We start from the raw sequence: 25851 nt of genomic DNA, 5'->3' as shown, positions 1-25851 counted from the left end.
CTGCTGATTTGCTAGGTTGTGATCCCTTGTAACATGGTATCAGGCTATATAAAGCATATGCAGCCCCAGCCTTTCATGCCGTAAGGTGTTTCTTAATTCTTGTTCTCCACTTCTTTCGTGGTACAGTATCAGTTTTGTTACCACATCTCTTCCGCTGGTCGTTGCCCTCCAAATTTAAAGCTCCGTCGACCTTACCCCGTCCCCGCGCAAACAGCTCCCTATCGAGTCTCGCCTAGCTTCTCCTCAACCAAAGAAATTTACCAGCATCGAGCGAGCCATGGGCAACAGCCAGACGGCCGAGGTGGCGGCCGTGGTCATCCAGCACCCACCCGGCAGCGTCGTAGCCGCGTGCGGCGGCCGCGTTGAGCGCGCGCACGGCGCGATCTCAGCTGCCGCCGTTATGGCCGCTAACCCCGGCCACTACGTCGCCGCGGTCATCCCCGCCTCGGCCGCCGCGCAACAGCCAGAGACAGCGATGGCTGAGCAGCGGCTGAAGCTGATCCGGTCCGACGACACGCTCGCGCTCGGCGGCGTCTACCGCGTCGTCAGCTTGGAAGGTGCGCTACGTACGTACATGCTTAATTTTATCAAAAACTTAATTACGCATCAACGGTGACCCGTGCAGAGGTACTAAGGGAGTTCGTGTCCAAGCGGCACGGCGAGCTGAGCTGCGTTGTCGTCGCCGCCGACGATGATGCCCATCGGCGGGAGTCGGACTGCTCAGTTGCGAAGGTACGTGTATATGCCTCTTTCCATTACTAGAGATGGATGGATTGCACCTGCCGAACCAAACGCGATTTTTGTTGATTTGACCCTCAACTGCTTGACATTATCGATTAATGAAGTTTTTTTTACACGATTGTATAGAGAAACTAGATGTATGTTTAATTACTGGATAGCGAGAAACTAAGTATAGATTAACCCATATTAAAGTTATTGCAGGGAAACTATATTACTCCCTACTGTCATTAAATAGTGTCATTTTGGATACGGACACCAACTCACTACATTGAAAAAAAAAACCATTTTGGATATTAACAGTGTTGCCAACACATACTTTTGACCACTAATTATTAGTATAAAATATAAGCAAAATGTAGAAATTTATAATATTGTGAAACTATGTTTCAAGATAAATCTAGCTATACAATTTTCAAAAGTTCAATCTAAATATAAAAAAGATATTGATAATCAAATTTTAAACATGTTGACTGTATGTAACCCAAAACGACACACTTTTGTTACTCACTGCTATAAAAGGCATATCAATGCCACTAGAAAATGGCTTCACTGCCGATTTTTTAACCGACACTCTTTACTCGGTACTAATAGTCAGATAATATCGGTGCCAGTTCACCACCTGGCACTATTGCCATTTCTAGAGAAATGGCGGCGGCGGGAGCGTCATCCGAGTCGGCTCGAAATAGAGCCGGCCCGGATGCCGCTCTCGTTGCTGCTGCCACCATGCACTATGGGCACACCTGCAAAACACAATAGCATGGCAGCTTGAAGGTCGCCGCCACAACACATGCACAAGATAATATGATGGCTCGATCACTGCTCGGCCGTCACACGCGCTCGCCCTGGATCCCTCTGCCACCTCGTCTAGATCCATCCGCCTGGGAGGGAGAAGGGGCGAGAGGAGTTGGTCAGCGGGGCAAGGGAGAAGGGGATGGCTGGCTACAGTAGGGGTGGGAGAGGAGCAAGGCTAGGTATGGTGGGGAGAGCTAGAGAGAGAATGGAGAAAGAGTCGGCAAAGAGCGAAAGAGGGAATGAAGAGAGAGTCAGACACCAGTGCAAAGAGATAAGGGAGAGAACCGGCGGATACGAAGATTGTGAGCCAAAACAGCATTGAAATGAAACTTCGGGTCCAGGAGTAGTATCACTACCGATTCGTAATACGAACTGGTAGTGATACTAGTTATCAGTGCTGGTTTTTGTCTGAATGGATGGATGAATATCTGGTTTTACTATGAACTAATAGTGATACCTTATCAGTGTCGGTTTTGACTGAACTGACACTAATGATCCGACACTTAAACTAGTTTTGTAGTAATGACTGGAGGGAGTACATTCATCTGCAAAGAAACTGGTAGTGACTGGATGGAGTACATTCATCTGCAAACAAACTGGTAGTCCCATGGTGGGAAGGCCTTAGCCAGTGAACACCTTCATTAGATCGGCCACTATTCGTGGGTTAATGTCATTTTACAATGTGCCACAACACATGCCACACTACTACAAAATCTATTTTTCGAGACACCTAGGTTTCATTTCTACAGGCGGTTTTTCCTACGAACCGCCTGAGAAAGTGGTTGTGGCCCCATGCGACTGAGGACCGCCTGTAAAAAGTAATTTTCATAGGCGGTTCCTTATGTGAACCGCTTGTGAAAATGAATCCATTTGCATAGGCGGTCGACATAAGGAACCGCCTGTGGAAATGCCATTTCCACAGGCGATTCCTTATGTTGACCGCCTGTGAAAATGGATGTCATTTGCACAGGCGGTGCATATTAGGAACCGCCTGTGTAAATTAGTTTCCACAGGTGGTTTCTTATGTCGACTGCCTGTGCAAATAGTCCATAAATACTCCTTCTTCCTGGCCAGCTCTATTCAGACAGACTTACTATTCGAAACAGTAAGTATTTACTGTGGCGGCCGATTTGGAAAATAGGTGGGGAAGGTTTTGTTTTTGATTTCCATGGATGAGCCAAATAAGGTATGTATATCTCATCCCTAGCTTGCATTTGTTTGAAGTTTAGATTTAGATTTAAGGCTAAATTAGAGTTTCAATGTGATCTAGAGATGCTCATGGTTCTTGCCATTTAGATCATCAAATTAGCTCAAATTTGTTGCAATATTGATTTAATTGTGTAGATTCACATGATTCTATTATTATATTTTAAAAATGTAGCTAGAATGTGATGTTTTTTTAGCCTTAGGAGGTTTCATCATGAATGGGGATTTTTTCTCTAGATCTAGATCTAGATCTAGGGAGAGGGAGAGGGAGAGGGAGAGGGAGTAATGAATTCACATTATTTTGAGTCATAAATTTACGTTAATGTAGATTCAATTGCGTAGACATATTATAATCATAACAAGCCCATATTTTCCTTTTTTAAAAACAATCTTTTTAATTCTGATTTTCAAATTAATTAATTAATGTATCTAATTTTGTGGTTGAAGTTAAAAGATGGACAGAGCATGGATGTATGATGTGCCAAGACATGGAGAAATATACATCAAAGGACTCTCTGTTTTTATTAAAGCTGCAGAGAAGGACGTTTTAACTAAGAAGACAAAGGAAATATACTGTCCATGTTCTGACTGCAAGAACTAGAAATTATGGGACAAATCAAGTATAATCAAATCACACTTGATCTTGAGAGGTTTTGTTGAGGATTACAAATGTTGGTCCAATCATGACGAACAACGTACAAGCAAACCAAACCAGGACATCGCTGCTGATCAAGTAGATGGTGATGATGAGGGAGCAATCGAAGGCGACACTGATGTTATGATGGATGATGATGCCGATTTTGATCTGGATGATGATGCTAACTTTGATCTGGAGGAAATGCTGCGCCACGCAGAACCGCATGTTTTAAGGGACACGAGAGGTTTAGATAATTTCGAGGCATTACAAAAGGCATCGAAGGAACTTTTGTATGAGGAATTGAAGGGCTGTGATAAGGAGTTTACGGTGTTGCATTCGGTGCTTGAACTTCTAAGGTTGAAGGCCAGCAATGGATGGTCCGACAAGAGTTTCTCGGATCTGTTGAGTCTCTTGGCAAACATGCTTCCGAAGCCTAACTCCTTGCCCACCACCACTTATCTAGCGAAGAAGCTTATCTGCCCGTTGTCATTGGATGTGCAAAAAATACACGCGTGTCCGAACCACTGTATCCTCTACCATAAAGAGTATGAAGCCTTGGATAGATATCTAGTGTGCAATGCGAGTCGGTACAAGAGGAATGATTATTGTGAGGACGAAGATGCTTCCGCCAACGCGAAGAAGAAGAAGAGTAATTTCGAGCTTGCTTTTACCGCTCTTACAGCTCTCTCTCTTCTTTTTTTTTTGTTTGGCCAGGAAAGAGAAAGAGGAATGTACCCATTTCTATTTATCCATTCTCATAGAAAGTACCCAAAATGTTTTTTAATGTATGGAGCAGGCGTATGAGTTGATATCTTCAAGAGTCAAATCCTTTTCTTGCCCACCCAGCCATAAAAAGAAAAAAATCGTTACGAGCGGTCTTAAACCCTCAATCTCCGCAGAGGAAAGCCGAACGAATGTCAGATGCAAAGCCCCGCACCTCATTAAGATCATATTGGCATACTCTCCCAAAAAAAGGTCCAACTCACAATTGAACATGATGCCCCAAATCAATCTTGGCCCAGGAGAACTAGTAGCGGAGCGAAGGAAAGACCTCACATTACGTACACCAAAAGAAGCTTGTGAACGCGATATAAAGTGAATACCGCCCATGGCCAGGAATTCCTGAACAAGGAAGGGGCGGCCAGACATTACATACGCTAGGAAAACCTGAAATACGAGCCAGCTTCGAGCAATGAAATGAATAATGAAAATTACGCAGACTTCATCGCCTTGCTCACGTCAGTATCAACATCAGATGAATGAGATCTTCTTTCAACGAGGCCCAAGCATAGGCGTAGGAGGCTAATTTTCACCGGGGTAACTTTCTTGTGTTACAATAATTCGAAGCAGGGATAACTTGTAAAAACCAGATAACAGGGCTTTTTGAATAACTACAATATCTTGTTCCGAAAGAACAAGCAAGGGATGAGCGCACGAGAGCGAAATCCCTTGCTAAAGCACATACGATTTCTTGCTGGCTCGGACTCTGCATGAACCATTTTTATACTTTTAGTATTAGATTTCAGCTTGCTTGGGTTCATTCAAGGCATCCTCATATCTATTAAAGAAAACAAAGAATAGTAGTGGTGCCTGCGCGCAAACAATCTTAGGGCGGGCACTGCAGTCCGGGGCACAAGGGTCCTGGTACTTATCTTAACCCCGCTTTCACGTGGCGAATCGGTATGAGGTTTCAGTGATCACTTTACGGTATTCTTTAAGCTTTCTTGGTCACCGGACAGAGTGAGAACTGCTCAGCTTGCTTTCTTTCGGAATAAGACACATACTCTGTCTAGATAGACGATTTCTTCTTTCATTTCAACTCAAATAAAAGCACTTTCTTTCAAGCTTATTTGCTTGTGCAGTAAAGAAAAGAGCAAAGCAATTCCAACATAAACCGACACTTTAGGATCCTCTAAGGATATCTATCCTATTTTATTATTTATTCTTTCTTTTTTTTTCTATAGTAATATACTTCAAACTTCTTCTTTTTTCTATAGTAATATACTTCAAACAAAATAGGAATTCGCAAAATGGAGAAAATCATTGCAGTCATTATAGGAAAGTGTGACCATTAGCTTAAAGGCCCAATGCTCTACCAACTGAGCTATACACCCGATTTTACAAGAAGGCTTGGTGCGGAAAAGAAAAGAGGGCGGCCCCGTGGAACCTACCACCTACCCCCCAAAGAGATGGGATAGAGCGAAAAAGCCCCGCTTACTTTGATGAAAAACATTTGACTGACGGGTGTAGTTGAAACATTAGGTCTTTGCTTCGATCGCCAAAATTCGTTCAACATGAAGAAGAAGAAGGCGCGCAGAGTTCGGGTGAAAACCCCTTGCTCCAAAAAAAACTCCGCGGAGAATAAGAATGGTTTTTTTCGATCGGTTTTCTTCTTTTAAAGAACTTTGTAATGATTTAAGAACACAGACAGAGAGATATTGACTTTTTTCACATCTGTAACTACATTCTCACATTTCTTTTTTGATCTTTTTATGCGATCGGAAATTGCTTTTTTCTGACTTTTTATGCGATCAGAAAAGATTCTTTCTTTCTCTTACATTCTTACGTTTCCATATTAAAGTGTAGTTTTCTTACTGAAATTTAATAATATTAATCTAATATGCCCATTGGTGTTCCAAAAGTACCTTACCGGATTCCCGGTGGCTACTGGATTTATGTTCTTAATTTCCTGGTGTGGATATTGGCAGGAATTAATTGAGACTTTAGCATGGGCTCATGAGCGCACACCTTTGGCTAATTTAATTCGCTGGAGAGATAAGCCCGTGGCTCTTTCCATTGTGCAAGCAAGATTGGTTGGATTAGCACACTTTTCCGTGGGTTATATATTCACTTATGCAGCTTTCTTGATTGCCTCAACATCCGGCAAGTTTGGTTAATTTAGTTTTTTTTTGTTTTGAAAACTTTCAAACCTTATCAGAGAGGGGCCACTAAGGCAGGATGTTGGCTGAAGCTGGTCATGACGAAGAAGACACTTCTTCCAACGCAGAGAAGAAGAGAAGAAGTCCTGCGATGGTGATGTGGTACCTACCAGTGATACCCTGTTTGCAGCGCCTGTACTCGAACCCTAGGGACTCTGAACTGATGCGTTGGCATTTCGATAAACGCAAGAAGGATGGAACTAAGCTTCGACACCCCGCTGATGCTAGGCAATGGAGAAAGTTCGATGCCATGTATCCAGAGTTTGCTGAAGAACCAAGGAATGTAAGGTTCGCGTTGAGTACCGACGGAATGAATCCTTTCGGTGACAAGAGCACCTCACATAGCACTTGGCCAGTAGTCCTGGCCATCTACAACCTTCCTCCATGGCTATGCATGAAGCGGAAGTACCTTATGCTATCCATTCTTATCCAAGGACCGAAACAATCGGGCAACGATATAGATGTGTTTCTGGAACCATTGATGGAAGATATGGCAAAACTGTGGAACGAGGGGGTCCGGGTGTGGGATGAGTTCCGATGACAATACTTTACGCTGAAAGCAATGATTTTCGTTACCATCAATGATTATCCCACCCTTTTTAACCTATCGGGACAGGTTAAAGGGAAGCAAGGATGTGCAGTGTGCTTGGATGAAACCGCGTCTGTGTACCTTCCGTACTCACAGAAGGTAGTGTACATGCGACACCGACGGTTCTTACTCAGAACTCACAGATACCGCAATATGAAGAAATATTTTGACAACACGGTTGAGGAAGATACTGGCCTGAAACCTCGCAGCGGGGCATGAGTGTTTCAAATGGTCAGTAGCATCAAGGTTGTTTTTGGGAAGCCGCCGAAGGGTAAAAAGAGGAAGAAAAGTGAGACACCGACCAGCACGCTGTGGAAGAAGATGCTAATTTTCTTTAAGTATTTGCCCTACTGGAAGGACTTGGACGTCCGTCACAGCATCGATGTCATGCATGTTGAGAAGAATGTGTGTGATAACATCCTTGGCCTCTTACTAGACATACCAGGCAAGACAAAGGATGGAATCAAGTCACGTAAGGACTTGGTGCATTTTGAAATTAGGCCAGAGCTACACCTTGAAGATAGACCAAATGGAAAGCATTATCTTCCGCCAGCTAGCTACTCTCTGACACTTGAGGAGAAAAAGGCACTGTGCAAGTGCTTACGTGGGGTGAGAGTCCCGACTGGCTACTCATCCAACATTAAGAACCTAGTCTCGATGAAAGATTTGAAACTAATCGGCATGAAGTCTCACGATTGTCATGTGATGATGATGCAGATGCTCCCTATTGCAATCAGGGGTATCAAGCCAAGATACATAAAGGTGTTCATCACACGGTTGTGTCACTTCTTCAACGCAATTGCTCAGAAGGTGATCGATGCTGAAAAACTGGGTGCTCTACATAGTTACTTGGTAGAGACTTTGTGCCAACTTGAGATGTGCTTCCCTCCATCCTTTTTTGATATCATGGTACACCTCTTGGTTCACATCGTGAATGACATAATTGTGCTGGGCCCTGTATTCTTACATCAGATGTATGCGTTTGAGCGGTACATGGGCATTCTCAAGGGCTATGTACAGAATCGTGCTCACCCAGAGGGTTCCATGATCGAGGGCTACAGTACCGGGGAAGTCGTTGAGTGTTGCATCGATTACATAAAAGATTCTAATCCGTTTGGTGTACCTGTATCTCGACATGAGGGGAGGTTGTCTGGGAGATGGACCAAAGGGAAGAAAAGATCCATCGATCATGATTACAAAGCAGTGGAAGAAGCACATTTCACCATCTTGCAGCAGATCCAGTTAGTGGCGTCGTACATCGAACAACACCTAAATGAGCTCCACACAAAAAATCAAGGCCGCTCGTATGATTGGATCTTGAAAGAGCACAAGCGTCGCTTCACCACATGGTTAAAGAACCAAAACCTTCCGGATGGTGAATCTGTAGATAAAAAAAATGAAAATGTTGGTTTGTGGCCCATCAAGTTTAGTTACGTCATGGCAAGCGTATGACATTAATGGGTACACGTTTTATACTAAAGCAAAAGACAAGAAGAGCACGACCCAAAACAGCGGTGTTCGAACAGAAGCCTATGACACAACAGGGGAAAAGGTCACCTACTATGGGTTCGTAGAAGAAATCTGGGAACTAGACTATGGAGTGAATCTGCAAATCCCCGTCTTTCGGTGCAAATGGGTCAAACACCCAAATAGCGTGGCGGTGGACAACTACGGCTTCACAATTGTCGACCTCAGTATTGTAGGCCACAAAGATGACCCGTGGGTACTCGCTGATCACGTCACACAAGTTTTCTATATAATCGACCCCGCAAATGAAAAGAAGTACGTAGTTGTTGCCGGAAAACAAAGAATTGTCGGAGTCAAGAATGTGGAGGATGAGGAAGAATACAATCAGTTCGACGACGTGCCGCCTTTTGGAGATCTAGAAAAGATCAAACTTGTAGAAGCAACCCTCAATAGATCTGTGATGCTGTACATGCGTCTGGATGGTGTAGGGAAAACAGTTCAAGGCAAATAGTGCCATGTTATGCGAATTATTTTCCAATGTGGCAGAACCTTGAAATTTGTATACAATTAGGATAAGCTTTAATTTGTATTAAGGACTTGTATGCATTTAAGATGCTTTAATATGTAATAGAATATTTAAGATGCTTTAATATGTAATATAATAGTATTTCCCAAACAAGCAAAAATCATTTCACAGGTTTCCACAGGCGGTTAACGTAAGAAACCGCCTGTGGAAATAATTTCCACAGGCGGTTCCTTAGGTGAACCGTCTGTAGAAATCGTTTCTATTTATATAACCGCGCGCGGCCCCGAAAACCCTAGTGCTTTCACAAACCATCGACCGCGCTGTCAGGCTGTCCATCCATCCGCCTCCCGCGCTCTCCCTTTCCGCTGCCACCCCCGACGAGGAGACCGGTCCGACGCCGAGGAGGAGCCACCGCCGCCGAGTTGGACCACACCAAGGAGGAGCCGCCGCCACCGAGTTGGACCGCGCCGAGGAGTAGCCGCTGCCGCCGAGTTCGACAGCGTCGTGGAGGAGCCGCCGACACCGAGTTGGACCGCGCCGAGGAGGAGCCACCGCCGTCGGTGAGTAGGTCCATATCCCCCTCCCGGCCGAGCGGTCGTACTCGGTTCTCCGGCCGGCCGTGTGATGCCCCCCTCTTCTTTGTGATGCCGGCCATCGTGCCGTGGTGCAGCGCCTGGTTCCTGTAGGGTTTTGACATTGCTCGCATGCATTCGGGTTAACGAAGATGGATGTAGTAACAATCATAGCATTTTCAATTAGAAAGCCCTTGAGCTTCATCTACATGTGAAATGGAATCCAGCAAGGTTAATTAAAATTTTGAGGAGAGTTGAGTTCAGAGTGGCACATAAATTCTTCATGCTCTACTGATTTAGTAACTGTGTCATGCATAGTGGTTGCATATATATTTATCCTGTGTAGTTCTAATAACTGCAATTTAATTTCTTGAGAACTTGAAAAATTACACAAGGATGAACCTATATATTAATTTTTTCCAACATGTTTTAGCTCGATCAGTGAGGCACTCCATAATTTGCTTGGTTGGGGACTATATTTAACTTAATTAAAACCAAGGTTAAGCATGAAGAACGATTTTATCTCACAATATCCATTCCTGTTTATGTCAGCAATTTAGTGAAGCAATGTCTTTTAAAAAGAGTATAGCATTTCTCTTTTTTTTTTTCACGAACACAGAACATAGTTCATCATCACGAAATCAGCAATTAACACAAAATGGAGGCATGGCAAAACATCCATTTTCTGTATCAAAGCCCAGAGCAATATTTGAATTCAAGGAAATACTATAATATAAAGAAAAGATACTAAAATCAGTATTAAAGGAAAAAATACTATTATATGGGCTTTGTCTGTGAGTACAGTCTGTGTTCCTGTCTGCAAAGTTTATACCGGTCGCTGTTTAGGATGCCTTCCTCACTGCCATATACATTTTGTGCTTTTTATGGTAGCAGATAGAAGACTACAAGTATAAGTTTTGTCCGGTTGCTGCAGGCTGCCTAAGCTTTGCCTGCTGCATCATTCGTTCATTTTAGAAGGGATAATTAAACTCCATTAGCAAAACTTATTTATTTCCCCTTGTATGTCCATCTGATATTCTGCTATATGTATGTACAAGGCGAAGTCAGATTTTCAAAGCAACCTCTAATCTCCTAAATAAATAAGTAGTTTAGCGATGGATGCCAGCATGCGCTGCTTACTTTATGAATTTTATTGTTCTTAAGAATATTGTGCCAGTACTCACTATTTAATAATTGGCTGCCATAGCATCCCATGACATGCTATATTGCAGGAACTAGTATTTTAATTGGCAACCCCCAGAAGATATGGACAAGTGTTATGCATGTTCCTTCCATTGGAATTGTAGATGCCCTTTTATTTTTCTGATGCCCTTTTATTATATTTTTATTCTTATTATTCTTTTTTGGATTTTGTGTGTGTTTTTATCAAGCTTTTCATAGGGATCCAATGGACCGGTGCAACAAGCAGAAATCAGGCCATGTTCAGGATAAAGTGTATATTCGATTTCATGAATCATGAGGGCATTCTGATGCCCCAAACCCAATCTCTGTACAAGACGCTTAGAAAATCTCTGTACAAATGACAAAACATTTAAATCTGTGCTGCACTTTCCAGATATATGTACCATGGCCTCAAGAAGGTCTAATGCAAAATGCAAAATTCACTAAAAAACCAAATCAACATTCTATCCCCCATAGTGTGAAGAATGTAATGAGATCTTACTGGCATGCCTCTCGGACAACCCAAAGTCCAACGCACATATCACTGCAAGAATTGCCTGTAACACCTTTACTCCCAGCTGTAGCTCTAGTGGTAGAAAAATGTTCCTCTGAAAAACTGCAGCTGAACATATAGTTCTTACATTCGTAAACAGTATGATCCTATAAGTTACTAAGTGTAGTTGTTTGTATATTTCAGTTCAAAACCATGCTGTGAACATCTTTCCACGCCGTTTAGGAACATGTAATTTTTATGTAGTTCTTGCCCAAAATGAATTGTTTCTGTGAAGTTCCAGAGTTCAAAATTAAACACACTTCCAGTGTTTAACTATTTATAATTTATGTATATAAATGGCAAAACCTCGACTAGAACTAGCAGAATGCCCTCTTTTTTCATACTAGCAGAATGCCCTCTTTTTTCATACTAGCATAATGCCCGTACGATGCCACGATTTCATTGATGTACCATTGCATACTTGTTAGTTTTTTCTAGGCAACAATAATTCATCGGTCGATTAAGTAACATGAGGCAGAAGAGGACAGTAACCCCTAAGAAACTAGAAGCAAGCAGGATGTCGGATGTTGCAATAGAGGTCTCCCCGGCATAGAGGACGCTCGCAATAGAGGCCTCCCCGGCGCAGAGGTCGCTTGCAGAAGAGGATGGAAGCAGGAGGTCAGATAGGGGCCCAAGCCCTCACCAGTCGTCCTCCTCCGATAACAGCAAAAGCTCGGGCTCGTATCACAGCCCGAGCCCTGTTCTGTGCGATTGGGAGATCCGATGTCGGGAAAGTGACAACGAGTACGATCCCACCGAAGAGGTATTTAGTTGAGTCAATGCATTTTATACTTCTTAAATGGAGGAATATATTCTATTCATGTCAACTCTCCTTTTTTTCTCTCTAAAGGGTGAGGGTGCAAAGATCTTCGCGTTGATCATCTGCGCCACAACATTCTGCGCCACAACCCACCGCTACATCTGTGCCCGAAACTTCGGATCCCTCTGGGCTGACGCTGAAACGAAGAAGGGGCCAGTGTAGCAGAAACAAGTTACCGTCCGGCATTTATACAATAACACAGGTCGGTGTTGAAGGGGAGCCTGTTGCACCTCGTAAGGCATGCGCCAAATTCCGTAACAGTTGCGGATTCCTTGTCAAGGAGTACGTCCCAATCACTGTAACTGATTGGTAGTTGGTGTCGGATGAGACGAAGGAGTCCTTGTGGGCAACATTGCATAGAACCATCCGATTCCCCTCGGAAACAGAGGAAGCAGCCAAACAGAATGCATTGAAAACTATGGGAAAAAGCTTCCGGGGCTGGAAGAGTGAACTCAATAAGGAATTCGTGAAGAAGAATCTGGTACCCTTTAATAAATACGGAAAGATTACGCCAGAGCAATGGGCAGAGTTTGTTAGGCAGAAGACCACACTTGATGCCATCAAACTGGGTGAATCGTTCAAGCACCTTGCGAAGAAGAACAAGCACCACCATCACCTGGGCACGTCTGGGTACGCCCCCAAAATTCCTGAGTGGAGGAGGTAAGAAGAAGAGGCTACCCGGGCTGGGAAACCCAACCCTTTAGAAAATTGTGACGAGTGAAGCAGGAACTAGGTCTACGCTTGGTCACAACGAACCGAGTCTGGGACTTAGCCTTCAATATCCCTGAGACTATGGAGGTGACCCAGACCATCCAAGGGCTTGCTAAGGAAGGGTCTCTAGAGCCCGACAGGGAGAATGACCTGGTTACCAAGGCCCTAGGGAACAAGGAACACCCGGGTCGCACTCGAGGCATCGGATCAAAAGTGGGCTGGAAGCATGGGTTCCCAGATGCTGCGAGCTAGTACAAGACCCGTAATAGATATAAGAAGACCCTAGAGGAACAGATACAAGAATAGGTTAAGGTTGAATTCATGAAGATGTGGAATGAAAAGGAGAAGGAAAGGGCGGCATTAATGCTGATAGAGCAACCAACCAGCCGAGGATTTCGAAGCAGCATCGGGTCCACACATTTCGATAGCCAGAGATATCCTGTGGATGAAATCACAGAGGCTACCCCTTGCATTCTTCATGTTCCGGTCAGCAAGGGAGACTTCACTGTCGAGGCTGCCATTGGCCAGGCTATTCCAGGCCGTGTGTTTCACAGTCAAGATATTCCAACCGGTTATACCAAGGTACAAGTGGACTCGGTGCAGCCGGTTTTCATGAAGTACAAGCTTGAAATCAGCACACCTGAGGGTATTGAGATTCTCGATGAGGCTGTTGAAAACTTCATTTTGTGGCCCAGATGGGATATCATATTCAGCTGTCAGAAGTCACAATCGTCAGCGTCATGCCTGTCCCAGCTCCCAGCATCTCTGCCTCAGGCACCTCTGCCCTAGAGCCAACCCACTCTGACTCCGGCACCTCTGCCCCAGAGCCAACCCACTCTGCCTCAGGCACCTCAGCCCCAGAGCCAACCCACTCTACCTCAGGCACCTCAGCCCCCGCGCCCGGTATCTCCGCCGCATGCAACTTCACATCGTGCTTCACCGTCTACAACTCAGGCACCTCCGCCTCCAGCGTCTCCGACTCTGGCATCTCCGCCTCCGGCACATCCATCACCTGAGCATCGGAGAGTTCCTACAATGATTACCCCATATGAGAAGATTGATCTACCTGATCCGATGAAGAGGTGGCTTCTGTCCTCGTCAAAACCAAAGGCATCATCTGCTCAGGAATCTCCAGCGAAGGGCGATCTCACGAAAGAGATCGTCAAAGCATTAAGTACCTCACAGATAGATTTCGTGCCTACACTGGATGTTCCCGAGAAATTTGAGCATGGCAAGCCATTTCTGCCATCGTTTCAACTCCAAGAAGGTCCGTGGGAGATGAGAAAATTCCACGAATGGTACATGAGGGCATGTCGCGCGGGGCTCTCCATAATAACTGCTTCTGTCCCCGCTATCGTTTATCTAAGCGGAGACAACTACCTCATGTTGGATTTTAAGGACATGCACGCTTTGTTCCACCTCGACAAACTTGACGTCAATCTCATAAGCGTGTGGTGCCTGTAAGTGCCAACAATCTACCCCTACGTTCATATATATACCAATATATGCTATAGAAGCTAATGACTATTGACTTGTTCTGTAGGATGCAATTTAACGATGCGGAAAAGTTGAAGAGGCCTGTCGGATTCATTGATCCGCAACGAATTTCCCAGCCCAACATGGTCGTGAACATAAGGACTGATGACCCTAGGATTAAGGGGAAGAGTAAAAAGGATAAAGCACGGGTCATAAAAGAAGCAACCAAAACAAAAAGGCTCGAAATGTCAACCTACATAGGAAGGGCTATGCTAGAAATACAGGACAAGGACTGCATCTTCGCTCCCTACAACTTTAAGTAAGTATGATACGTTATGAATCTAACATAAATGTTCAACTTAGTTGATCGATCAAGAATCTAATATAAGTATTCATGTAGCGATCACTATATTTGTATAATGCTGATGCCGAAGTCGAGCGGACTCGTGGTCCTTGACTCTGCCGATTTCCAACAAAAATCCTACCAAGATTTCATTGACGTTATAAAGAGGTAAAGGAAATCCCCCATACTTAAAATTCTTATACATTATTTATGAATTGATAATTACTTGTTGGCATTGGAATAGGGCCTACTAGTGGTACGTAACGAAAGGTGGGATACACGATACGGACAAGCCGGATGCAATGACGGTCCGTACACACTTTCCAGTAATAACACAACTTCTAATTCTTGTATCCCACTATTAATGACGAAGAGTTTTATTGAACTAACGAATACGTTGCGTTTTTATTTGTAGTGCCACAAGCAAGGTTTCAATACCGTTCTTTGTGGATACTATGTTTGCCAACTTCTTAGGATAAATGGGAGGTACACAACGAACCCTGAGGACGTAAGTCATCATTGCGCCTGCACATTCTTATTTGGTTATGTTTCCGTAGTCAGTAGTGTTTTAACTCTTTTAGTTGTGTTTTCAAACCAGGCAAGGATGATCCAATGTGCCAACCAAGCTCTCACTGACAAAGAAATCCAAAACGTCCAACGTGACATGTGCCGGTTTATTATGCACAAAGTCATCCACAAGAACGGTAGATTCTTTTATCGCGGAGGTGAATTAGCTAGCCATCCGAGACTTTGTGTGTGGGAGAGCGACTCTTAGCTATATAGGCTTGTGATGTTGTAAATATTATTGTACTTGTGTTAAACATTGAAATATGTGATGCTATTTATATTGTTATTGAAACTGTATGAAATCTGGATGGAATAAAATATATTCTAATTATTTTTTTGAAAGAAATACATACCACAGGCGGTTCTCATACGGAACCGCCTGTGGAAATCTTTATATCTAAGGTGGCAGCTAATGTGGACCACAGGTGGTTGACATAAATAACCGCCTCTGGAAAACTATTTCCACAGGCGGTTTATTAAGCCAACCACCTGTGGAAATTGATTTCAACAGGCGGTTGACATTAGGAACCGCTTGTGGAAATCGATTTCCACAGGCGGTCACTTTTGCGCCAGGCCTTCGGTCGCAGGCGGGTGCTCTAAATGTCTGTGAAAAGGCGTTTCCACCCACCTGTACAGTATCGTTTTGTAGTAGTGCCAGGTACCTATTGTGTCCATCCAAGAGAATTGCAATCCTGTATGCCCTTGAACACACATCATTATTCTTGTACGTCTATCTCCCACACCTAATATCCATCCATCAGTTGATCCTCTTACCAACTGTAACACCCAGTTTTAACGTACAAAACCAGATGCGGCTTATGTGTGCCCAGGATGTTCAGCACACATAAGGACGTCACAGGTGAAGTAAAAAAAGCAATACTTTTATTAAATAACATTAAACTCTTACAGCAATTGACATATATTGTCTTCTATGAAGATATCTGCAGCGGAACAGAAGCACTGGGGCCCAACAATATCGCAGGCAACTGACTGGGAGACACACGCCTAGAACGTCACAACCTCGTCTTGATAGTCTTCAACATCTTCACTCACTGAGCAGCAGCATACATGTCACATGGTATAGGGAAAATAGCAAGTGTGAGCACATGACGTGCTCAGCAAGTGGGGGAAAGTAATGATATGCAGGCTTATATCAAGAATAGGCTAACACATGGTAATTTTGCGTAAATGCGAGTAATGAAAACATATTTGGACTCAAAAGCATTAAGCAATTATTAAGTGAATGTAACCCAAACAGTTCAACACCCAGCATACAAGGCTCCCCACCTTGCACACCATAACCTTCTAGTACTCCCTATACTATAACCAAAACCATCTAGTACTCCCTGTACCAGAACTATAACCACAACCATTTAGTACTCCCTGTACCAGAACCATAACCACAACCATCTAGTACTCCCTGTACCAGACCCATAACCACAACCAAACTCATAACCACAACCAAACCCATAACCACAACCCACTAATCATGTGAGGATCCAAGTCTCTCATATCCGTGAGCACGGCTGTTATAACAGTTTTACACTCTGCAGAGGTTGTCTAGCTTTCCCCATGAGTCAGTGAATTCTAAGTTGCCATGTTCGCGAAACACTTAACACACGCCAGTGGTGTGCCGCTAAGAATCACTGTATGACACTTTTCACTAACCAGAGACTAATCCAGTATGTGTCTACCCACTAGGTTTCACCGCCAGGCTTTACGCAAGCTAAGCTCCTACCTAGAAGCCCCCTTTTGTGCTGACCCAATGCACACTGGACAGACTCTAATCAGTATGTCACGTCTTACCCATATTAGCCTCGTGGTTGGTACGTTACTTCTTGGGTTGTTGCTTCACGAACCGGTCCTTACTTAGGTTACTTGAGCAAACACTAGACCAACATCATAACCATCAAAACTACTTTGCTCAAGGCCTAAGGTTCCATGTTGCTAGACCATTAACACATTAACGACCATTGTTGCATACGTTTATTAGTCAAGATTATGACACTTCTCAACATCCCAAAAGCATGGCTAAGCAATCTACCCACAAAGACACCTAACCATAAACCATCCTTTCAAGGGATGATAAGGGAAAATCTAGGAAAAACCCTAACATAGGTGACTACCCATCATATTGACATTGCATGCAATTTTTGTAAAACAAAACATTTAAAACATAGATTCAATATGATCAAGGACACTTGCCTTTTTCCCAATGCTGCTCAGTGTTGTCGAAATCTTGGTCTTGAAGTCCCTCGAACTGCTTCGGAACGTTATCGACTAATCGCGAGAACTACCGATAAACAACACAAAGGAAAACACTAAGAACAACATATCAAACATCATTAAAATACTTTAAAAACACTATGGTTGGATAGGGATGATTTTAGAGATATTTAGACACAAGAATCGCCTAAATCGGAGTTAAGATGAAAAGAGAATAGCTTTCGGGAGATGGATTAGACTAAAAAGAAAATGCTGATTTTCCGGAACTATCTTCCTATGGGAAAGGCTTTATTGCACAATCACTATTTCAGGCTTGACAACATTATTATGCAAGATTAAAGAAGTGTAGGGCAGACTAGACTTCGTTGACTAGGCCAAGGAGAATGATGTGGCATTGACTTGGCATGCTATGCAAGTAACATCTTGGATTAAAGAAGGGATATGCTGAGATCTAGTATCAACCACCTATGATGGATCAAAAAAAGCTAAAGTTTGCGCTTCTAGGTTAAGGATACTACTGGTGACTCTATGTAGTGGGGGTGGTTCGGGTTTCGTCGGAGATGGCGATCGGGCATGTGGTCACAAACATCGATGTCGGCTTCAGTGGTGTTTCAGTTAAACGAGGCAAGCATGACGTAGAATGCGGAAAGACTAACTCAACGGTATGGTTGGTTTTGGAAGGGGTCATCCGAGGTAGTGGCAAAACAGCAATGACTTCTTCTAGGTTTTGTGGTGACCGCGAACAGATGTAGGATCGAAGACGCTCGTGTTCCAGGAGATTTGCTATGAAATTTGAGGAACCATTTGAATAGAGATGTTCATATATCCTGGGAACACAATGCTATGGCATGGGTTTTGGGTAGATCATCCACTGAGAGGAAGAACGATCAAGGGAGATGAGACGGGTGATGGCTGCGATGTGCTGTGGTTGGTAATGGCGTCCTGGTCGTGTCGCTGCACAAACGGGGATGGGCTCTTAGGGTAACGTAGAAGACTCCATGGGACATGCCGTGACATAGTTGGTGCATCCATATGGCTTTCGGATTGACGGGGAACGCGAATGCAAATCCGGTGCGCGTGCAGAACACGTCCAGAAACCAGACAGCGGGTATGTCGACCTTGATTTCGATAGTTTGGCTACTCTACTGGCCGAGCCGGTTGGTGAGGGCATGGGGAACATCATGGTACATGCACCGGTGAAAGGTCTTGGTGATTTGACCACTGGTCGGTCGGGAACGTCGATGCCAATCAGCTACAGCGCGTCTGTCTCGCGGTTGTCCGCGACGGCGACGACCATGGCGGCGTAGATCGGGCTTTGGCCGGGGCTAAGGTTTGGATAGGGACTTAGTATGATGCTAAAACAGTAGTAAGGGAGGAGAAGAAGAGGTCCTCACCTTGCTTTGGTGGTCGAGGAAGAAAGATTCGCGGAGAAGACGACGTAGCGCATCACGGGCGGCGGCGGCGGCGGCTTCGGTGAACGGCGGCGCTCCGGCGATGAACAGGCAGAGCAGCAGCGACTTCTAGAGCTTGGGGGCATGTAATAGGGGTAGGAAAGGGCGTGCAACTCATATATATAGGGCTAGGGACGGCTGGTTGAGGTGGAGTCCAAACCGAACACGATTCGGATTCGAGTTCGAGTCGGTTACGATTTCCTTTTTCGCAGCTTTGTATTCCGAGGATGATATCTCTGTTTTTCGGACTTCAAATTAGACGTTTCTTGATTCTAAATTGTAGTACTTGAAAAGATATACAACTTTCGTAGTCATTGGAACTTCTGAAAATGCCATCTTGATTTCCAAAAATACGCCACAAGATAAACTGTTTGAACTCGGACTTCTCTGCGCAACACTGATTTCCGGGGCCATAACTCCCAGCTCCATTATCCAAAAGGGGACTTACATAGGTTCAAATCAAAGCTCTCAACAAGACCTACAACTTTGGTATTGTCAAGATTTGCATTTGAGGCAGTTTTGAACTCCGAAACGTCATAGAAAGATGCGGCTGTCTAAGACTCCGCGAAAATTTACAGATTTCGTGGATCCTTTGTTGGGCCATCTAGAAGACTTGGCTAAGGATTTGGACTTGAGTAAGATTGAGCCCAAAGACACTTTAGATATATCTAGGGTTTAGACAAGAAACTTTTACAGAGAAATTTGAATAGGGTTTGAATTTGAATTGAGTTTGGAGAAGGATCAGGTATGATCAATGATTGAATAGATGATGAATTCAAAGATTTTGAATTCCAACCATTAAGATCCTTAACTTATTTCACTACTGAGTTTTGTAAAAACCTTTTTAAAATCTTTTTCACTCAAAACGCCAAAGAGAAAGAAAAGGAAAAAGAACTCTAATGCATTTACCTGGCTCCTAACAAAACTCAGCATACAATGCACAGAAAATAATAACCTATATTGATCGATTGATTAAGAAAATAGGTTTTAAACCTATTCTATTGGTGAAGCTATTCAATAATCTTGGAAAATTTTAGAAATTCGTGTGCAAAAACTAGTGGAATTTTCCTTTTGTCCCTCCAATGTGTTGGTGATATGCCCTAGAGGCAATCATATATCTAGATTGAATCTGCAAGTGGGATTTAATATGATTAAAGGTCTATTATGGTTTAGAGTTATGATGGGCTTTAATGTGATTAAAAACCCATTATCGTGCTATATATAAGAGGAGACAGGGGTCATGGGCGCATAAATTTGACCATCAAAACCCTAGCCGCCACGTCTTCCTGAACTCCCTACAATCCCTAGCAGGGCGTGGTGCTAGCACACCAGCGCACGGTGTTTTATCTTTGTATGTGTGGATACTGTGGAGGCGCTGTTGTCATTACTACGGTGCTGATCGGCGATAAGGACACTACGACAAGATTGACTATATCCTCTTCGTGGTCCATAAGGTGGTCGATGTGATCGACTACTTCCGCTTCGTGGTCGCGGAGCTGCTCGGAGCTAGTTGGAGAGCTGCCTCTTCTGCATTGACATGCACAACGTTAGATAGGTATACTCCAACTCTTCTTTTGCCACATTGTGCATATTATGTTAACAATCTATGATTCCAGACTCGTATGGTTTCTTAGTTGAACGTGGTAAAAAAAGTTAAATTTTTTGTTAGCATAGCCTACTCATCCCTAACACAATGATTAAGTTTCTAAGTTAAAAAGTTCTTTACATATGTTCCATACGTGTGACAAGAAGATCTCATGTTTAGATAAGGAGGATTGGTATAACTCAATCAAAGTACTGCTTTCTTGCTGATTAAATAGGGGAGACCTTCGTAGAAGGGGAGAGATCACTTTGAAAAAAAAAATTATTAGTGACGGATGATAATCTGTATTAGTGATGGATCCCATACTCATCACTCTTATCGCGTCATTAATGAAAGATCATTAGTTATAGGTGATGATCCATTACTATTGTGACCTCATTAGTGATGGGTTATTAGTGACGAGTCATAATCATAACTGTGACCTGTCACTATTGTTTAGTCATTAGTGACGGATCGTAACCGTAACCCGTCACTATTGATTGAACATTAGTGACGGATTGTAATTTGACCCGTCACTAATAATCGATGAACATTTTTCATATTTTTTAATATGGAAAAGGTCAAATATAATATATTTTTTCACTCGAGCCATCCTAACACAGGCACATCTCATATGCCTCACAAACTACACTTTTTTCATATTGTTTTTAAGTTTGCGTACTATGAGAATCCAACCCGTGACCTCCTTCGCATGTGTGTAGCCACCTTATCACCTCTACTATCACATAGTTGTGATAGAAACCGAATATTTTATCCTTTTAACCTTGTTTGCCGAAGGTCAGTAGTGATACATCATAACCATGACCTATCACTAATGACTAATTTTTCTAAATTTCGTCGAGGGTTATAATTTGATAGGTGACCCGTAGTGCATTCGGTAAAATAGGCATAACTTTTGCATACGAACTCTGATATCGACCATTTTGACTCTATGGACATCTAAAAAAAAGTTACAACCATTTCTCCCCCACTTCTTTGTGTTTAGAGAATTTTTCGAGGCCAAAACTGGCTTAGAAGATTGAGTTCTCGCTCTCGGAAGCTTCTGCATCATTTTTGGAATACGCGTTTGTGTCCTTAGCTGTCACACCTTACATCAAACTTGACCGCAAATGTATAATGGTTCATATTCTAATGCAGCTAAGATGAGAAAAATAAGAGAAAAATAAAATAAAAATAAAAATATTTGCAAATACTGTCATTAGTAATGGATTAAAAGTTGACCCGTCACTAATGACTGGCATAGGACGACCCATCACTAATGAGTGGATCATTAGTGATGGGTCAAGTTGTGACACATCACTAATGACTGGCCTGAATAACCCGTCACTAATGATCTTATCATTAGTGATAGGTTACAACTTGATCCGTCACTAATGACTAGCCTAGGACGATCCATCATTGATGGTCTTATCATTAGTGTTGGGCTACAACTTGACCCATCATTAATAACTGATCTAGGATGACCAATCTCTGATGACCTAGTCTTTAGTCATGAGTCAGAACATGACCTATCACTATTATCATCAATAACGTGTTATGTTACGACTTATCACTAATGAGTGAGACATTAGTAACACATCCTTATTGGATCTGTCACTAATATGACATTACTGACGCGTGTTGAGCGGCTATCAGTAATGTGATGTCTACTTTGCTAGTTTCTTACGTAGTGGATAGCGAAAGCCAAACGTCTTTTTCGAGTAGGTAGACACGCTATTCTTCATCGCCGACACAAATTGGAGATGGAGCAAACATAGGAGTTTGCATAGCATAGCAAACAACATAGGTTTGTTAGTGATTCACTCGTGAGACTTGAAAAGCATGCTAAATCATAACTCCGGTACAATAGATTGTCACTGCTAAGGAAAAAAAAATGGAAGAGCGGAGGCGGAAGTTGTGAAAATGTAAATATCAAATAATAAAATAAAGATCACATTAGAGAAACTTAGAAAACTCGAATATTAAGAACTTTTTTCTCTTATGGCCTATTTCACTACTGAAGTGCAGAGAGGCGTAGCTAGAGGTCCCAAGCAAAAAGATCTCCATGGTAGAATCAGTCACCATTACCGACAGAAAAATAAGAATCTGAAACAACTCAACATTCATCATGACAGTATTAATGCAGAGTTACATACCGAGGATCCGTCTATTTTTAATTTACTAACTTGCTATCATTTTCAGGCGGCGCCGCCCGACCTGTCCGATCCGACCACAGAGGACCACCGTCCGTCGGGTCCAGAACAAGACTTCGGCGTGGCCGCTATGATGCTCGGCGAGCGGTTCGGCCTCGCACGGCCCTACGGGCAGTGAAGGCCTGCGCTGCTGAGCATTGCAGAAGGTTGAGCCATGTGCTAAGGAATTTGCTAAATATTCACGGTGATCTCGTTCTATTTGTAAGGGCTCGTCTGCTCCTGGTGAGCTTTGTGTTTGGATGACTACTTGTATATTTGCATCTTAGGGCATGTTTGCAAAACCGGATTGCTCTGGAAATGTTGGAGATTCACTTCAATTTTAAACTAAATTATAAGGATTTGGAGCCTGTCTATTTAGATGTTAATTAAACTATTTAATTAATGCTTGAAATTAGACCCAGACGTTGAAAGTACTTGGCAAAATTTACATGCTTCCAAAAAAATTTACATACAAGCATGTGGGCACATAAAGAAGTGGGGGTACACGCTGTGTGCCGTACCAGTAGTCCACCGTGCCTGCAGAAATAGCGTGTAAGCGTAATTAATTAATATCATCAATACTATATTGGAAACCATTTAGCTGTATATAGTTACATCGTGCCAGCACCAAAGCAAACCCATCGTCGGACTGTCTGCTGCGTCAGGTGCCATACTGTGGGGTACAAGTCTGGTGTGTACGCTTGTATGACGATAGGGTGGGCCCGCCAATGTCGAACCGCTAAAACGATCACATCAGAATCACTACTACATAAACCCTTATATATACTGACCCATCATTGTCGGTTTCTAATAGGCCGACAGTCATGGGGAATCACTATCGATTCATAAGCCGTGCGGGAAATATACAGTCATCGTGGCTTACGAACTGACAGTGATAAGGGCATCACTATCGGCTGTTAGTTTGAGTCGGCAGTGATGCCCTGCTCCATCTTCACTGGAGGTTTAATCCATCGATCGGCAATGACAGCAGGACGTCACTGCCTTCTTGTTATATGAGCTGGCAGTGATGTCTCGACTATATAAAAGTCGCTCTCTCCTTCTTCAAGCCCGAGCACACAATAGAGAGGAGCTCTGTTTGCTCAGTGGTGGCCATGTTTAGTCAACAAGTTCTTAGTGACTTCAAAATTTTGAGGAATCCTCATGCCCTAGGTACTCCAAGGTATGTAACTTTATCTCCAATCCATTTTTAGTTAAATTTTATTTGCTAAATTGCTCTAGATTTTGAAAAGATAGAGATGCACTTACGGCCATGATGTTTTAAGACAATGTAGATGCAATTATATCTTATTTATTATACGGAAGCTTCAATTAGTAGCTTATGGTGGAAAGTGTCTTTATTATTGATTTATATTAGCTATAGGTTTGAGCATATTTATTTTTTAATTAATTTAGCAAGCTCCTATATAGAAACTTTAGGTACGAGCATATTTATTTTTTATTATAATGAATTAGAAAAATTAGCTATGATATTTAGGAATGTTGCAAGCTCCAATTATATTTTTATATTCTAATTAATTAGCATGCTCCTATATGAAAACTTTAGGTATCAATGTATATATTTTGATTTTTAACAAATTAGAAAATTTCTCCATAATATTTAGGTATGTAGCATAATCCAATTATATGTTTTATATTTTATTTAATTAGCAAGCTCCAATATATAAACTTTATGTATGAGCGTTTTAATTAGCAAGCTCCAATATATAAATTTTTAGGGCTGGCACCAACAAATACTCATTGGAAGCGTACGCAAAAGCATACAAAAGATGGCTCCTCTAACCCGTGCCAATTGGCGGTAGGAGATGACGAGGTAATTTATTTGTTAGTGATTGCAAATTTTCTAGATGTTATGAATTTGGATTTACAATAATGATATAATTGTAGATGGATAGAAGATGGATGTACGATTCGAGCCGTATGAGCATAGAGTACAAGAACGGCGTGGATTGTTTCTTGGTACAAGCCACGGCGCACAAGTTAAATACACAGTCTCAATACATGTGTTATCTATGCGTCGATTGCGAGAACAAGAAATAATTTTTCACCACCCAGCAGATACAATCCCACTTGATGCCAAGGGCTTTATGCCTAGCTATACTCATTGGACTGAGCACGGTGAAGCTGAGATCGTACAGGAAGGGCAATACATTGGCAGAGAAGACGAAAACTTGTGCTCAGATATGCCGGCTGACGAATACAATGATATGCCCCGTGCCGGAGATATGTTGGTCGATGATGATCTAGAGGAGATGTTGGCCGACGCCGACACTGATGATCTGGAGCAAATGTTGCACGATGGGGAGGGGAACTTCACCAATGAAAGAGAGTTTCAAAAGTTCCAACGTATGGTAGAGGACTCTAAAACACTGTTGTTCCCGGGCTGTGAGAGGGAGCACACAAAGTTGCGTACCATACTTTCACTGCTACAATTTAAGGCAAGCAACGGGTGGTTGATACAAGCTTCACAGAGTTGTTACTGTTCTTGCAGAAATTGCTTCCAAAGGGAAATGTGCTGCCAGAAAACACATACCAGGCCAAGCAGGTTGTGCGCCTATTGGGGTTGGAAGTGCAGAAAATATATGCATGCCCAAACGATTGCATGTTATATCACAGAGAGCATGCAGACTTTGGAGCGTGTCTCGTCTATGACGCATCACGGTACAAGCGTGACCGTGATGATATCGATGTTGAAGGAAAGAATAAAGGCCTCCCACCAAGGTGATGTGGTATTTTCCTATAGTCCCTCGTTTGGAGCATATGTTCGTGAACAAAAGGCATGCCGAACTATTGTGATGGCACGCCGAGGAGCGCAAGGGTGATGAAATGCTGAGACATCCAGCTGATTCTACGTAGTGGAGAAACATCGATAGGAAATACAAGGAGCCCTTTGCAGAAGATGTGAGGAATATAAGATTTGGGTTAAATACGGATGGGATGAATCCATTCGGCAACATGAGCAGTAGTCATAGCACTTGGCCTATGACTCTATGTATCTACAACCTTCCTCCTTGGTTGTGTATAAAGTGGAAGTACATTATAATATCGGTGCTGATACCAGGGCGAAGGCAACCTGGCAACGATATTGATGTATACCTAAAATCATTAATAGAAGATCTTGTAATACTGTGGAACGATGGTGTGCAGGTATGGGATGCATACAAACGAGAGAACTTCACCCTACACGCAATGCTGTTCGTAACAATTCAGGATTGGCCTGTGTCGGTGATATGGGAACCAGGGGTCCCCAAGTCCCGAGGC

At 43.0% G+C, this 25851-nt stretch overlaps 1 protein-coding gene across 1 annotated transcript; it reads left to right on the top strand.

The window, feature by feature from the left end:
- Positions 1-277: 277 nt before the first annotated feature.
- On the top strand, positions 278-22711 carry LOC133903183 (uncharacterized). The gene is made up of 3 exons (XM_062344513.1): positions 278-557; positions 626-732; positions 22583-22711. The coding sequence occupies exons 1-3, from the start codon at positions 278-280 to the stop codon at positions 22709-22711; spliced, it is 516 nt and encodes a 171-aa protein (XP_062200497.1).
- The last annotated feature ends 3140 nt before the right edge of the window (positions 22712-25851 follow it).

This window comes from Phragmites australis, chromosome 21, assembly GCF_958298935.1.
Source record: "Phragmites australis chromosome 21, lpPhrAust1.1, whole genome shotgun sequence".
In the NCBI taxonomy this organism is placed as follows: Eukaryota; Viridiplantae; Streptophyta; class Magnoliopsida; order Poales; family Poaceae; genus Phragmites; species Phragmites australis.
Note: the sequence above shows the minus strand (reverse complement) of the source record. Positions and strands in the feature narration are given on the sequence as shown.

Bases quoted from the DNA above. Each gene is read 5' to 3' on its own strand.
- LOC133903183 (XM_062344513.1), top strand. From the start codon at position 278: ATGGGCAACAGCCAGACGGCCGAGGTGGCGGCCGTGGTCATCCAGCAC. The intron at 558-625 runs GTGCGCTACGTA...TGACCCGTGCAG, and splicing joins CCGCGTCGTCAGCTTGGAAG to AGGTACTAAGGGAGTTCGTG. The intron at 733-22,582 runs GTACGTGTATAT...TATCATTTTCAG, and splicing joins CGGACTGCTCAGTTGCGAAG to GCGGCGCCGCCCGACCTGTC.